General features: G+C 32.1%; 7 protein-coding genes across 7 annotated transcripts; 5 read left to right on the top strand and 2 right to left on the bottom strand.

The window, feature by feature from the left end:
* Positions 1 to 36: 36 nt before the first annotated feature.
* PPL_05079 (uncharacterized protein) lies at positions 37 to 2,283 on the top strand (the record flags this gene model as incomplete). The annotated part of the gene is made up of 2 exons (XM_020575975.1): positions 37 to 44; positions 651 to 2,283. 2 exons carry the CDS (start codon positions 37 to 39, stop codon positions 2,281 to 2,283), a joined length of 1,641 nt encoding a protein of 546 aa, XP_020433964.1.
* A 276-nt stretch (positions 2,284 to 2,559) lies between these two features.
* On the top strand, positions 2,560 to 3,127 carry PPL_05078 (thioredoxin fold domain-containing protein; the record flags this gene model as incomplete). The annotated part of the gene is made up of 3 exons (XM_020575974.1): positions 2,560 to 2,707; positions 2,786 to 2,861; positions 2,965 to 3,127. The coding sequence occupies 3 exons, from the start codon at positions 2,560 to 2,562 to the stop codon at positions 3,125 to 3,127; spliced, it is 387 nt and encodes a 128-aa protein (XP_020433963.1).
* A 232-nt stretch (positions 3,128 to 3,359) lies between these two features.
* PPL_05077 (bromodomain-containing protein) lies at positions 3,360 to 5,225 on the top strand (the record flags this gene model as incomplete). Its single annotated transcript, XM_020575973.1, has 3 exons — positions 3,360 to 3,878; positions 4,070 to 4,146; positions 4,211 to 5,225. The coding sequence occupies 3 exons, from the start codon at positions 3,360 to 3,362 to the stop codon at positions 5,223 to 5,225; spliced, it is 1,611 nt and encodes a 536-aa protein (XP_020433962.1).
* Positions 5,226 to 6,015: 790 nt separating this feature from the next.
* PPL_05076 (uncharacterized protein) lies at positions 6,016 to 6,513 on the top strand (the record flags this gene model as incomplete). The annotated part of the gene is made up of 1 exon (XM_020575972.1): positions 6,016 to 6,513. The coding sequence occupies one exon, from the start codon at positions 6,016 to 6,018 to the stop codon at positions 6,511 to 6,513; it is 498 nt and encodes a 165-aa protein (XP_020433961.1).
* Positions 6,514 to 6,570: 57 nt separating this feature from the next.
* PPL_05075 (uncharacterized protein) lies at positions 6,571 to 7,526 on the bottom strand (the record flags this gene model as incomplete). The annotated part of the gene is made up of 3 exons (XM_020575971.1): positions 6,571 to 6,580; positions 6,729 to 6,901; positions 7,032 to 7,526. The coding sequence occupies 3 exons, from the start codon at positions 7,524 to 7,526 to the stop codon at positions 6,571 to 6,573; spliced, it is 678 nt and encodes a 225-aa protein (XP_020433960.1).
* Positions 7,527 to 8,125: 599 nt separating this feature from the next.
* polA3 (DNA primase large subunit) lies at positions 8,126 to 9,840 on the bottom strand (the record flags this gene model as incomplete). Its single annotated transcript, XM_020575970.1, has 4 exons — positions 8,126 to 8,287; positions 8,366 to 9,169; positions 9,256 to 9,587; positions 9,684 to 9,840. 4 exons carry the CDS (start codon positions 9,838 to 9,840, stop codon positions 8,126 to 8,128), a joined length of 1,455 nt encoding a protein of 484 aa, XP_020433959.1.
* A 282-nt stretch (positions 9,841 to 10,122) lies between these two features.
* gins3 (GINS complex subunit 3) lies at positions 10,123 to 10,961 on the top strand (the record flags this gene model as incomplete). Its single annotated transcript, XM_020575969.1, has 3 exons — positions 10,123 to 10,170; positions 10,376 to 10,566; positions 10,658 to 10,961. The coding sequence occupies 3 exons, from the start codon at positions 10,123 to 10,125 to the stop codon at positions 10,959 to 10,961; spliced, it is 543 nt and encodes a 180-aa protein (XP_020433958.1).
* Between the last annotated feature and the right edge of the window lie 860 nt (positions 10,962 to 11,821).

Below are 11,821 nucleotides of genomic sequence, written 5' to 3'. Positions count from 1 at the left end.
ATAAAGTTTATTAAATTAAAGTTGATTGTTTTGGAAATGAATAAGTATTTATGGAATTAATTTTTTGTATTGATAAGTACAGTTGAATAGTTATACTGTTTGATTCTTTGGTAAACTCTGGAATTGATAGTAGATATAAGTATCAATGCCAAAACCTATTTATTTGATGATGTGTTGATTGAGTTTTTCTCCAATAGAGAATATCATAAGTGAAACTATTTTAAAAATATTACAACCTAAAACCAATAATTGATAGTTCAATAAAAATTTTTACTACTTTGGTGCCCCTCATTAAAATATTAATAGTAATTTAAATTATATATATTTTTTTGGTTGAAGTAAACTAGTTAAATATTTTAAGAGATTATTTTGTTAATTTTAAATTTTTTTTTTCTAAGTTCAGACTCTTTGATCATTAGTTGAGATTTCAAGATATTTCTTTAATTAAAAAACTAAACATATTCCCAAAAAAAAATTCTTTGAAAAAAAAAATTGGCTATTGTTAACTTTTGTGATTAAATTTTTAATCAAAAGTTATTTATTTATATTATTTATTTTATTCATATGGATAAAAAATTATTTTCAATTGTATTTAATAATGTTGTTTTGAACAAACATATATTTAATCAAGTTAGTTTTATAATAAAAAGTATTAGAAACTATCAAAGCTATAAATGGAATGAAGCACTTGACTCACCACATGTCTTGGCTGGCAACGGTTACTTTGACCTACTAAAGAAATGTATAAATCGAAAGAGCAATGGAATCATTGAGAGTTTCGATATGCGGCTATTGAACTGTGCAATCAGAGGTGGCAGTGTAGAGATGTTCAGCTACCTGTTCGACCTGCAGCAACTTGAGCGAAGAATCGAGATAAAATCACCACAATACTTCCCGAATGAACTCTTGGCAAATGCATCGCAATGCGGTCGACTAGATATCGTGCAATTCCTGCTCGATAGAATCACAGAGTACCTGTGGGATTTCAACTATGCTCTGGCGCAGGCACCGTTCTCCGGTGACTTGTCTGTATTGAAATTCTTTTCCGATCCAAAGTACGCGCGTTTCTATCAACCGAGAACAAACTATGGTGAAGTATTTAATAGCGCTGCACGTAGTGGCAACATCGCAATGATAGAATGGTTGGTGGAAAACCGATCGCAAGGATTGGAAAAATCCAATATGCTCTTGGCAGCAATCAGTGGAAAACAACTCGAAACTATCGAATACCTCTTGAGGAATCATCATTCTTTGTTCGATAAGAAATCTCCAGAGTATCTGAGAGTTGTCACTCACGAACATAATAGCTCCATTGAAACATTCAAGTTGTTTTATGACCAAGGATTTGCATGTTCAGACACAGTATTTCGTAATGCAACCATCTCTGGAAATCTCCCTCTACTAAAATGGTTACACTCCAATACAACCTATAAATGCACTGATTCGATGTATCTTGCTTCAGATTATAATTACTTTGATATACTAAAGTGGCTGAATGAGAATAGAAGTGGTGAAGGTTGTAGTTACAATGAGATGGATGTCGCTGCTACCAATGGAAACTTGGAAATCGTTCGATTTTTGCATCAAAATAGAAGTGAAGGATGTAGTTACAATGCTTTTGATGGTGCAGCTGAAAACGGTCACCTACATGTGGTGCAATGGTTGTACGCCAATAGAACGAACGAAGGTTTCTCAGTGGGAACAATCGACCAGGTTGCAATGAAAGGACATCACCAGGTTGTCGAGTGGCTCGAGTTGAACACCACCCAGCGATGTAGTAGAGATATTCTAGAGTATGTCGTCGAGGAAGGACATCTTGGAATGCTCATTTACTGCCATGAGAGAAATGGTGATAACAATCACTATCGATTCTCCGAGGACACGATGGATGTTGCTATCTCAAGAGGTCACTTACATATGGCAAAATGGTTGCACGCAAACCGAACCGAAGGTTGTACACCAGCCGCTTTTCTCAACGCAATTCGCAGTGATACCGACCGGACCGATATCATTGAATGGATATTTGAAAATCGAACCGAATACAGCTTGGAATTGGTAGACCTCGATGACAGTGTACAATTCGTTCTTTGTAGAAACAATCATAGAATATTGACTTGGCTATTAGAAAGAGTATCATATACTGCAGAAAATCTTAGAGATTACATTAATATAATGGATTCCTACTATCCGACTTTCATTGAATCAATCGATGTATTAAATCACTATCTACAAAAGTGCGAACTATCTAAACAAATCAAAATACATGAAATTACTTTAGATTAGAGTTGTTTTCTCATAATCCTTCAGTAATAGATAATTATAAATCGATTATAATCATCAAATAAAAAGTATGATAGATAATGTGATCAAAATAAAAAAAAATAAAAAAAATAAAAATTCTAAAATTTTTGTTCCATGGGTTGTTCCAATTCCGAAGATTTTGGAATAGAAATTGGTTTGGAAGAAGCTGATTGATCATTATAAAAACATCATCATAATCATTTGATTTATTTTATTTACAAATATTTATATTTACTATCCTATACTATTAAACAAAAAATGGCTAAACAAACTTTGAGAATTACATCAACAGATCAATTCGAATCAACTGTTGCCCAAGCTTTGGCCACCTCTGATCCAGTTTTCGTTGTATTCATCTCTACTTTGAATGAAGACGGTATCTTCTGGTGTCCAGACTGCAGAGTTTGTATGTATATCTTAAAAGAACACTTATTAATATTTATACTGATCAATATTGGTTTGATTACCTTTAATAATTTAATAGCTGACCCAGTTTTCAAGAAAGCCTTCGATGAATTAGAAAACTATTGTTTGGTTGAATGTGCAATTCAAAGAGATGGGTAAATATCGAATTGTTGAATCTAGATTGATTTGATAAACAAGCAAACAACAAAAACACTAACAAATCATATCATATTAATAATAAACTATCGATTCATATAGATATAAAGGAAACCCAGAACACCCATATCGTACACACCCACGTATTCAACTCAAGGGTATCCCAACATTGATGTCATGGAAGCAAGATACTCAATCAAAGTTTGCTGAAGACGAATGTGGTAACTTTGAAAAGGTATCAGCCTTCCTCAAAGCTAACCTTTAAATATTAAAAAAAAACATTTAAAAATAATATATATATATTTAATAAACATTTAATGTATTATTATCCAATTTAACAATCACAATTCAATCATATCATTATTAAAAAAAAAAAAAAAAAAACAATCCAAAAAAGGGTTTAGGTTCATCTTCAAGACATCTTGATTAGTGCATATTTATAATCTTTAGAGTATTAATTAGTTAATTAGTTGGTTAGTTAATTGGTATTAGTAATAATGGATGAAGAAGATGATGATAGATTAAATGAAGATGTAGAGGATGTCGATGTTGAAGAGCAGCAACCAAAGGAAGATGTAATAATGTTTGATACCGATGATACTGCTGTCGGTGGAAATACAACTACTACTTCTGCACCGATAACAATACAAGACGATGACGATGATGATAATGATAATGATGAAGAGGAGGAAGCTGTTGTTGATGAAGATGATGATAAAAGTGGTTCGTCGTCAGCATCGACATCATCGCCAACATCGATGGAATCAATACTGACATTCACCAACGACGATATAAAGACATTCACAACAACATCGCTCATTAGCTTACTATTGATTCATGCTATCAGTAAGATAAGCAGTAGTAGTGGTAATACCGACAACAATGAAACATCCATAGATTGGCACAACATATATAAACAATTCATCGATAAACTGAAACAACTGAATAAACTATCGCAATTCTTTATCAACGATACACAATTACAATCGATTGAAAAGAATTTATTAACACCAAAAGTATGTACATAACCATTGCCTATCAATTCTACTCTATACTAATGTAACTCTTATAAAGCAATGTGAACTATATTATAATAAACTAAAGACTATATATTCAAAAGAGTAAGTAAATAATAGTTATTAATAATAATACTAAATTCTTTGTTCTTTTGTTTACTAACTTTAATAATGAACAAAGTAATTTTAAGGATTTGGAGATTTCAATTAAAGATTTGTTGGTTGTAGAGATAAGGAAATCTATAAATGATCTTGAAGTTAATATAAAGTAAGATATCAATATTGTTATTATCATTAACAAATGTATATGTTATTAATATGTATCTTTAAAGTAATTTACAAGAAGAGATTAAATCAAGAGATGATAGTAAGTTATCATCGTTATCTTTGACGAGTATTGACGAGGTTAGTCTAGAAGCTTCTACACCCTCGAATAGTAGTGTAATTGAAGAACCGCTGTCACCTTTGAACCCGACAACAACTACTACGACGACAACTACCAATACAAAGGTAAAGGCATCATCTACACCCGTTCAACAACAGCCAAGTACACCCGACATCAACGAAGACACCAAACAACAACAACTACTACGTTCACAACAACAACAAGAGGATGAAAAGAATAACAAAATCATTATGGGTCAGATGCAAAAGGTATGGAAAGCGTTGAACTCTCATCGCTATGCATCGATCTTTCGTTATCCGATCACCCACGACGAAGCACCCGACTACGATGAATATATCAAGCATAGAATGGACTTGACCACACTCAAGAAGAATCTGGACGACGGTCTCTACAGCAATAGCTCAGAGTTCAACGGTGATCTACAGCTGATATTCAGTAATGCGATGGAGTACAACGCACCAAACTCTGAGATCTACAACTATGCCGTCTCCATGAAGAAGTACACCGACAAGGAGATGGATATGATTCTGACCACCGAGAATATGCTTCACAACACAGGAACGACACCGCTGCGTAGCAGTCGTAGTTCATCGACAACACCATCGCCAAGTATCAGAGGTCGTAAATCCACAACCACCACTACCACTACCACTACTACTAGTAGTGCCAACAACAGTTCCTCAACAACACCGACTCGTGGTGGAAGCAAAAGAGATTCTGCCCCATCGACTCCATTGAACGACGACGTAGATGAAGTGAAAACACCTCAAGTCGAAGAATCACCATCACCACAATCCAGCAGTGCCAAACCAAAGGCTAATCGTCGTGGAAGAACCAGCAAACCAGCTGCCTCTACACCTACCGAGCAAAAGAAAACCACAAAAAGACAAAGAACTTCTAGGACCGAAGAGAAATCAACTGTTTCATCTGATGAGAGTTAATCACCCAACAACAAAACAACAACAACAACAGCACTTTCAAAAGAAAAAATAATATTATTACATCTCCACAGTATTTATTTATCTCCATTACTTTTCACTTTTGCACTCTGCCAAACAAAAACGATCTTTATCTTTCACTAACCTCAACAAATTCATAAAACATGTACAATTTAATTAATCAAATAATTATTTCTAATTATTTTTTATATTTATTTTTTATATTTATTTTACTGGCCAGCCTTTGGAAAACAATTGTTTCAGAATAATTTATCGAACTTCTTGGTTATGTTTGGAAGATAAAAAAAACAAGGATAAGTCAAAATAAAAGTAAGGTGAGTAAAAAAAAAAAATCTAAATCTATACCAGGTTTTTTTAAACCAAGAATGAGAATGAGCACCCATTCAGTCATATTTTTTGTAAAGATTTTTCAATTCGCAACATGTTTAGATTGATTTTGGTTACCAGGTTAACGGATATTTTTTTTTTGTTGTGGATTTTACAATTTTTTTGTTTTTTGTTTTTTTCAGATACAATTATGATGTGACACCATCAAAAAAACCAAATGTTGACAGGTTGCGGCTGTTTGGTCCATGGTATCCATTTTTTCTAATTGAATTAATTATTAATTTTATTTTTATTTATTTTTTTCTATTTTCTCCAAAATTGTAACCGTGGATTTCAACATAAATACCAGTGTAATATCAAATGAATAGCTAGAAAACCAGTGTCACACCAGTAAATATTTTTTCAATCAGAAATATATATATACGTAAATATTATTTATTTAAAAATGAAAGTTATCTTTTTCAGTGCAATTCTTCTTTTGGTTGCTTTGTCCACAGTCTCTGCTATCAAGGAGTCTGGTAAGTGCGAATGTCAATTCCACGATGGTACCATCAAGCATATCAATGCCTACGATAAACAAAGCTGTTTCGACAGATGTACTTTAGTTGGTGCCCAAACTCGTCCAGCCTGTGATGAGGTCAGCAACACCTGCCAATGCTCATTGAAGGTCACCGAGTGTGTCGATGAGAACAAGGTTGGTCGTCACGGTGGTCACCACGGTGGTATCCACGGAGGTTTCCACGGTCCAGTTTCCATCTCCATTGGTGGTTCATCTGGTAGCGGTTCATCAGGTAGCAGCGGTTCCTCAGGTAGCAGCGGTGGTTCATCTGGAAGTGGTGGATCCTCTGGTGGTGGTTCTGGTGGTGGTTCTGGTCTCCTCAAGACTCCAACCCAAGTCTGCCCATGTATCTCCCAAGTTTCAAGCTACAACTATGAAAACTAAAAAAACAAAACAATCTTATTCTATAGATTTGTAATTTAACATTTTAAAAAGTTTTGTTTAATTATTTCTAAATTAATCGAAACTTTTGAATAAAATCCCAAAACTCTATCATTCACTTTATTGTATAATAATAATTCTAAAAATATACTACTTTTGTTTTTCTTTTTTTTTTTTTTTTTTTTTTTTTTTTGTTAATATTATTTTATTTTATTTACATATATTTTTCCATTGGAACGGCGGTCTCTTCGTCATCTACAAATTGACCAAATTCATCATGAAGTTTGTAATCATAGGAGGTGTCGTAAATATCATGCAGATCATTGTCATGATCGCATTGGTCACTTGTACTGCTGTTTGTTTCATCGAGTGAATATTCAGGGTAGTGTTCCTTGTTGATTAAAGTTGTACTAGTAGGTACACTCGCTTCCATCTCATCAAATTTCTATACTCGGAAACATCATTGTATTAATAATTAAAACTTGAGAGATAATGAATGGAGATATTATATATTTATATACCATTGATTTCATTGTTTGAGTTTCATCATATAGTTTAATAGATTCTTCTAGTGTCAATTCTTTAGCTTGTCTGATCGGTTTGTTTGGTGCGGGTGGTGATTTGTTGGTTTTCATCATTGAATCTTTACTCTTTGACTTCATTGACAACGTTTTCATTTGGAATATTAGTCTATCGTCATCGTTCATACTGTTTGGTTTACCGTAAATCTCTGCATTATTATTTATCTCTATTTCTTTTTCTTTTTCAATAGTACTATTTGTTGTTGTTGTTTTGTTTGATTCCTCTATTACTACACTCGATGTATTGCCACTTTTAATCTTTGTAATAAGTTGATTGATTTCCTTTATATTATTTAATATCTTTTCACCTTTATCAGGTAGATTCGCACCCACAGAACTATATAAACTATTCTTGCTTTGTAATAGTTTCTCTAATTCAACTAAAGACATCAAATTAATATCTTTTTGCAATACTTTATTTTTTGAACTATTCATTTTAAATTTAAATATAGAAACAAACAAACAAACTATCTAATAAAAAAATAATAGTATCGATTAATTTAATTTCAATCTAAAATTTTAAATTAATTTTAGATCTAAAATTTTCCAAAAAAAGAAAAAAATATTTTCGCCATGACTTGAAAATGTGTGATAGCTTTAGAAAAACGAACGACAAAAGACACTTTTGGTGTAAAAATGTTGAAGAACACTACTAAAAAATCTTGGTTTCCATTATCTTATTAATAATAAACAGAATTGGAAGAACTCGTTGAGATGTTAAAGAATTATTGTATTACCTACAATGTTCCTTTGGAACAAAACCTTTTTAACTTTCAAAAAATAATTAAATTTTGTGTATATATAATCAATATTAATTTTCATTTCAACACTGAACAGACGTCTGTCAATCTTCTTTACATGTTCCTAAGATAGAACGTATCAATTTTTTGTTGTTAATATTACAAATAAAAAGGGAACAATCTTTATTTGAATAAGATTTAATGTAATCGGAATCCAACTAATTTATTAAATAAATCAAATTTATGATTACTGAATAAATAGTTTTGCTCAACAATATTAAGTGACTATTATCATTATTGTTGTAGTTTCTCAGCAGCAGCATTCTTTGCATCTTCTAAATCTTTTAGTTTCTTATAATATTCTCTAGAGGAATCGTAAAACTGATTTGGATGATTGACTTTAATGTTGAATGTATTATCTTTATGTAAATAGTCAAAATGTTTTCCACATGCCAACTAAAAAAATATAATATTTAAAATATTGAATAGTGAGTTAGCTTTTGAATAATGAAGATAAAGGTTATGACTACTTACATTTGGTGAGATTTGGGTTGCATTTATAATTTCATTGATGGTGATATCATCGACACCATAGTCACGAAGACGTTGCTCGAGTTTCTCCTGTGACCACACATAGGGACATCCGTGTATCTCCTCGGAGTTCTTGGGAACCTTCGAGATGATCTTGGCGCATGACGATGGCGAGTAGGAAATACCCTTACCTTCAAGTCCGTAGGTGTGACGCACCATGTATGCATACTCCTTGTCAAACTCGGCGCCAGAGACACGCTTGGCAAACGACGATTTCCAGTAGCCGATGGCATCCTCGTAGCTCAGACCGATCGCCTTGAGGAACGTACTAAACTGCAGACGACCGTCGTATTTCAACTTGCCCATCTTCAAGAGACCGTCGTGCATCACACGCATGCACATTGGGAACGACTGGCGGGAGATCGGTGCAATCTCGGCCGCTGTGATCTTTCCGTGGTTGGCAGTGACCGCGATGCCACTCTGCTTCGGGAGACTCCTAAAGAAACTCGACAAATGTGGATAGCTCTCAGCGATACGCTGGTACTCCTCGCGAATCCTGTCCATTGCGAATATCAAATAGCTTCGGAAACTCTCTATAATGACATCGTGAAATTCGTGTTTCGCTATGTATGCAACTCCTCGCTTCAGCAACACCTTCTTTCTGGCGATCAACTGTGATACCTCTTGAAATGGCATCTTCAGGAAATCGCTATACACACATGACACCTTGGCAATTCTCAACACTGGATCTTCATTATCAGCGGTATCTTTTTCAACCCCCAATGCTCTTTTATATAATTTCGAATCCTTCAAAAACAACAACAACAAAACAAACAAATGGTTGGTTATTAACAAAACTCTATCTCTCTAGACTTTATCAATAAATAACTTACATAAAGATAAAATAAATCTCTTGCATTTAATTGGAATTCCTCTTCGTTGAGTACTGACCATCCAAATCCTGCATTTTTCTGTAGAAACTGTTGAAACTGTTCGATTGTAATATTCTCTAGTCTGTAACGAAGCAATAGCATCTCTTGTTGAATGAACCATTCCAAATCGCTTGAATTCGCCATTGCCAGTCTCAATAGATAATGTGATGTCTCGTCTTTACTCTGGTATAACTCTTCGTCACGATCTGAAAACGCTTTCAATAACAATCCAATCTGTTGATTACATTGCTCCTTTGATAATTCTAACTTTGCTAATGAGATTGATTTTAAAACTAATATTTTTTTGTTTTATTAGTTAGCTATTTATCATATCATATCTTATTATTTTTTTAGTTTTGTTTTAACAAACATAGTTCTAGACACTTTACGTGATAAACGTGATAAACACATTGATTCTAGTTGTGACATATTCAATATCTCTAGAGTTGGTAATGTACAATATAGATTCGGTAGTATATGCTTTCTTGTTGTAGTTGAATCATCGACATTCTGTTGTTTATTAATAGATCTAAGTGAAGTTGCCATTCTTTTCTAACTTTAAAGATCTTCAATAATTAACTAAGCTACAAAAGTAATATAAATAAATTAAATTGTTAAAAAGTATACTAATATCAAACAATTTTAAAAAAGTAATGAGAAAACAATCAATCAATCAGATTTGAATTTTTAAAAAAAGGCGCACTTTCAAAATAAGCACACACAATTTAAATTGTTTGATTTAGTTAGTTTTTAATTTTTAAACAATTAATTTTTTATTAGAATTATTTTTAAAATCTTTATTATTATTATTTAAATAAATAAAATAAAATGTATAATGAATATTTTGATATTGATAGGATATTATCTGAAGAAGAAGTAAGTATCAATAAAATAATTAATTATTAAATTTGATAATAATATCTAATTAATTTAATCTCTCGTTAGAGAATTGTATCAAAATTTGAAACAGATGCATATAATCTAGGTCATTTGGATCAGAGTTCAACCAATAGAGATGTAGGCCATTCAAATCACTACTAATTTAAACAATAATATTAATAAATATTTAAAAAAAATATAGATGAAACAAGGCGATGAAGTCGAACTCCCATTCTGGTTGGCAAAAGTACTTAATAATAATAATATCATATCGAATTCACCACCAGTAGTCTTCTTGGATGACTATCAAAATAAGATTCTCGCTGATCCAAAAGTAATCTCCATGAGAAAATATCCATACTATGATGTTTTCGGTATTAAGATTTCAATGTTGTAAGTTATATAACTTTTAGAATGATTCATTCATTCAAATGATGTCTAATAATATCACTACAACAATACAATTCGACAAACTATATAATAGCTTTAGAGATTATGAACTAAGCAAAGTACTTTTCAAGGTATTCAAACAGAGATTGTTTCACATATTGGTGCAATCGATGCACTTGAGAAATACTGATGTCAGCAAGATTCAAACGGATCTCACAACTCAAGAGAACTTCATATTTGCAATGGGATATCAATCGTCGGCTGACTACGACAGTTGGAAGGACGGTAGAGGAGACAGAATCACCAGTTCCGACAAGAAATACACTCAATCCAAAAACAGAAAAGAAGAGACTCTATTGAAAAAGAGAAAACGTTTAAATGATACCAACAATGATTAACTAATTTCGTTGAACAGAGCAAATACAATTCATACAAATAATCATCATCATCATAATTATTTTCATTGTTGTCGTCTCGTCGGCACTATATTTAAAATTACTATCTCTAATCAACCACAAATCAACAATAACCAACCACTTTCATCATAAACCCCAATCAATCATACATTTTTGTAATCTTCCACAACCAACAAACAGAACAGTAACTGTTGCAACATAAAATCGATTATTATTATCATCATCAAGTTGCCATCTTCAATGTATATAGTTTGTTAATGTTAAACCAGCAACAAACAGACCAAACCAAACACAAATCCAACAACAATAATCAAATAATAAATAAACCAACCAACCAACAAACAATTTTATTAATAAACAAACTTACCATTTTTATAAGAGTAATATAACAAATTAAACAACTACAATAACAACCCCTCTTCCTCTCTTAATTAACTTAATTAACTTCAAACATAATTACAAAAAACCGTTGCATTTCTCAAGTGTGTTATCTTATCTATCTATTTATGTTTAAACATAATGTTTTTAAATAAATTCAAATATTAATATTATATTATTCGCACAAATTATATAAATAAGTATAACAGCTATATAATCACAAAAATAATCCAACAACAAAACTAAATCTATTTTCGATATCTGTCTTATTTTTGATGTTTTGTTTTGGGTGGTTTGATCAACTAGAATACCACCCTATCCACTATTATCGACCACCATCTTTCTCAACTACTTACCACTGATTCGAATTTGTGGTTAATCAAAACAAATTTAGATCTATTTTATTTTATTTTTTTGATGATTTGGTTAGATTTTGGTTTTGTTTTTTTTTTTTTGGATGTTTT

This window comes from Heterostelium album (assembly GCF_000004825.1).
Source record: "Heterostelium album PN500 unplaced genomic scaffold PPL_scaffold5, whole genome shotgun sequence".
Taxonomy (NCBI): Eukaryota; Evosea; class Eumycetozoa; order Acytosteliales; family Acytosteliaceae; genus Heterostelium; species Heterostelium album.
The sequence above is the reverse complement of the archived record's forward strand: the minus strand, read 5'-3'. Positions and strand labels throughout refer to the sequence as shown.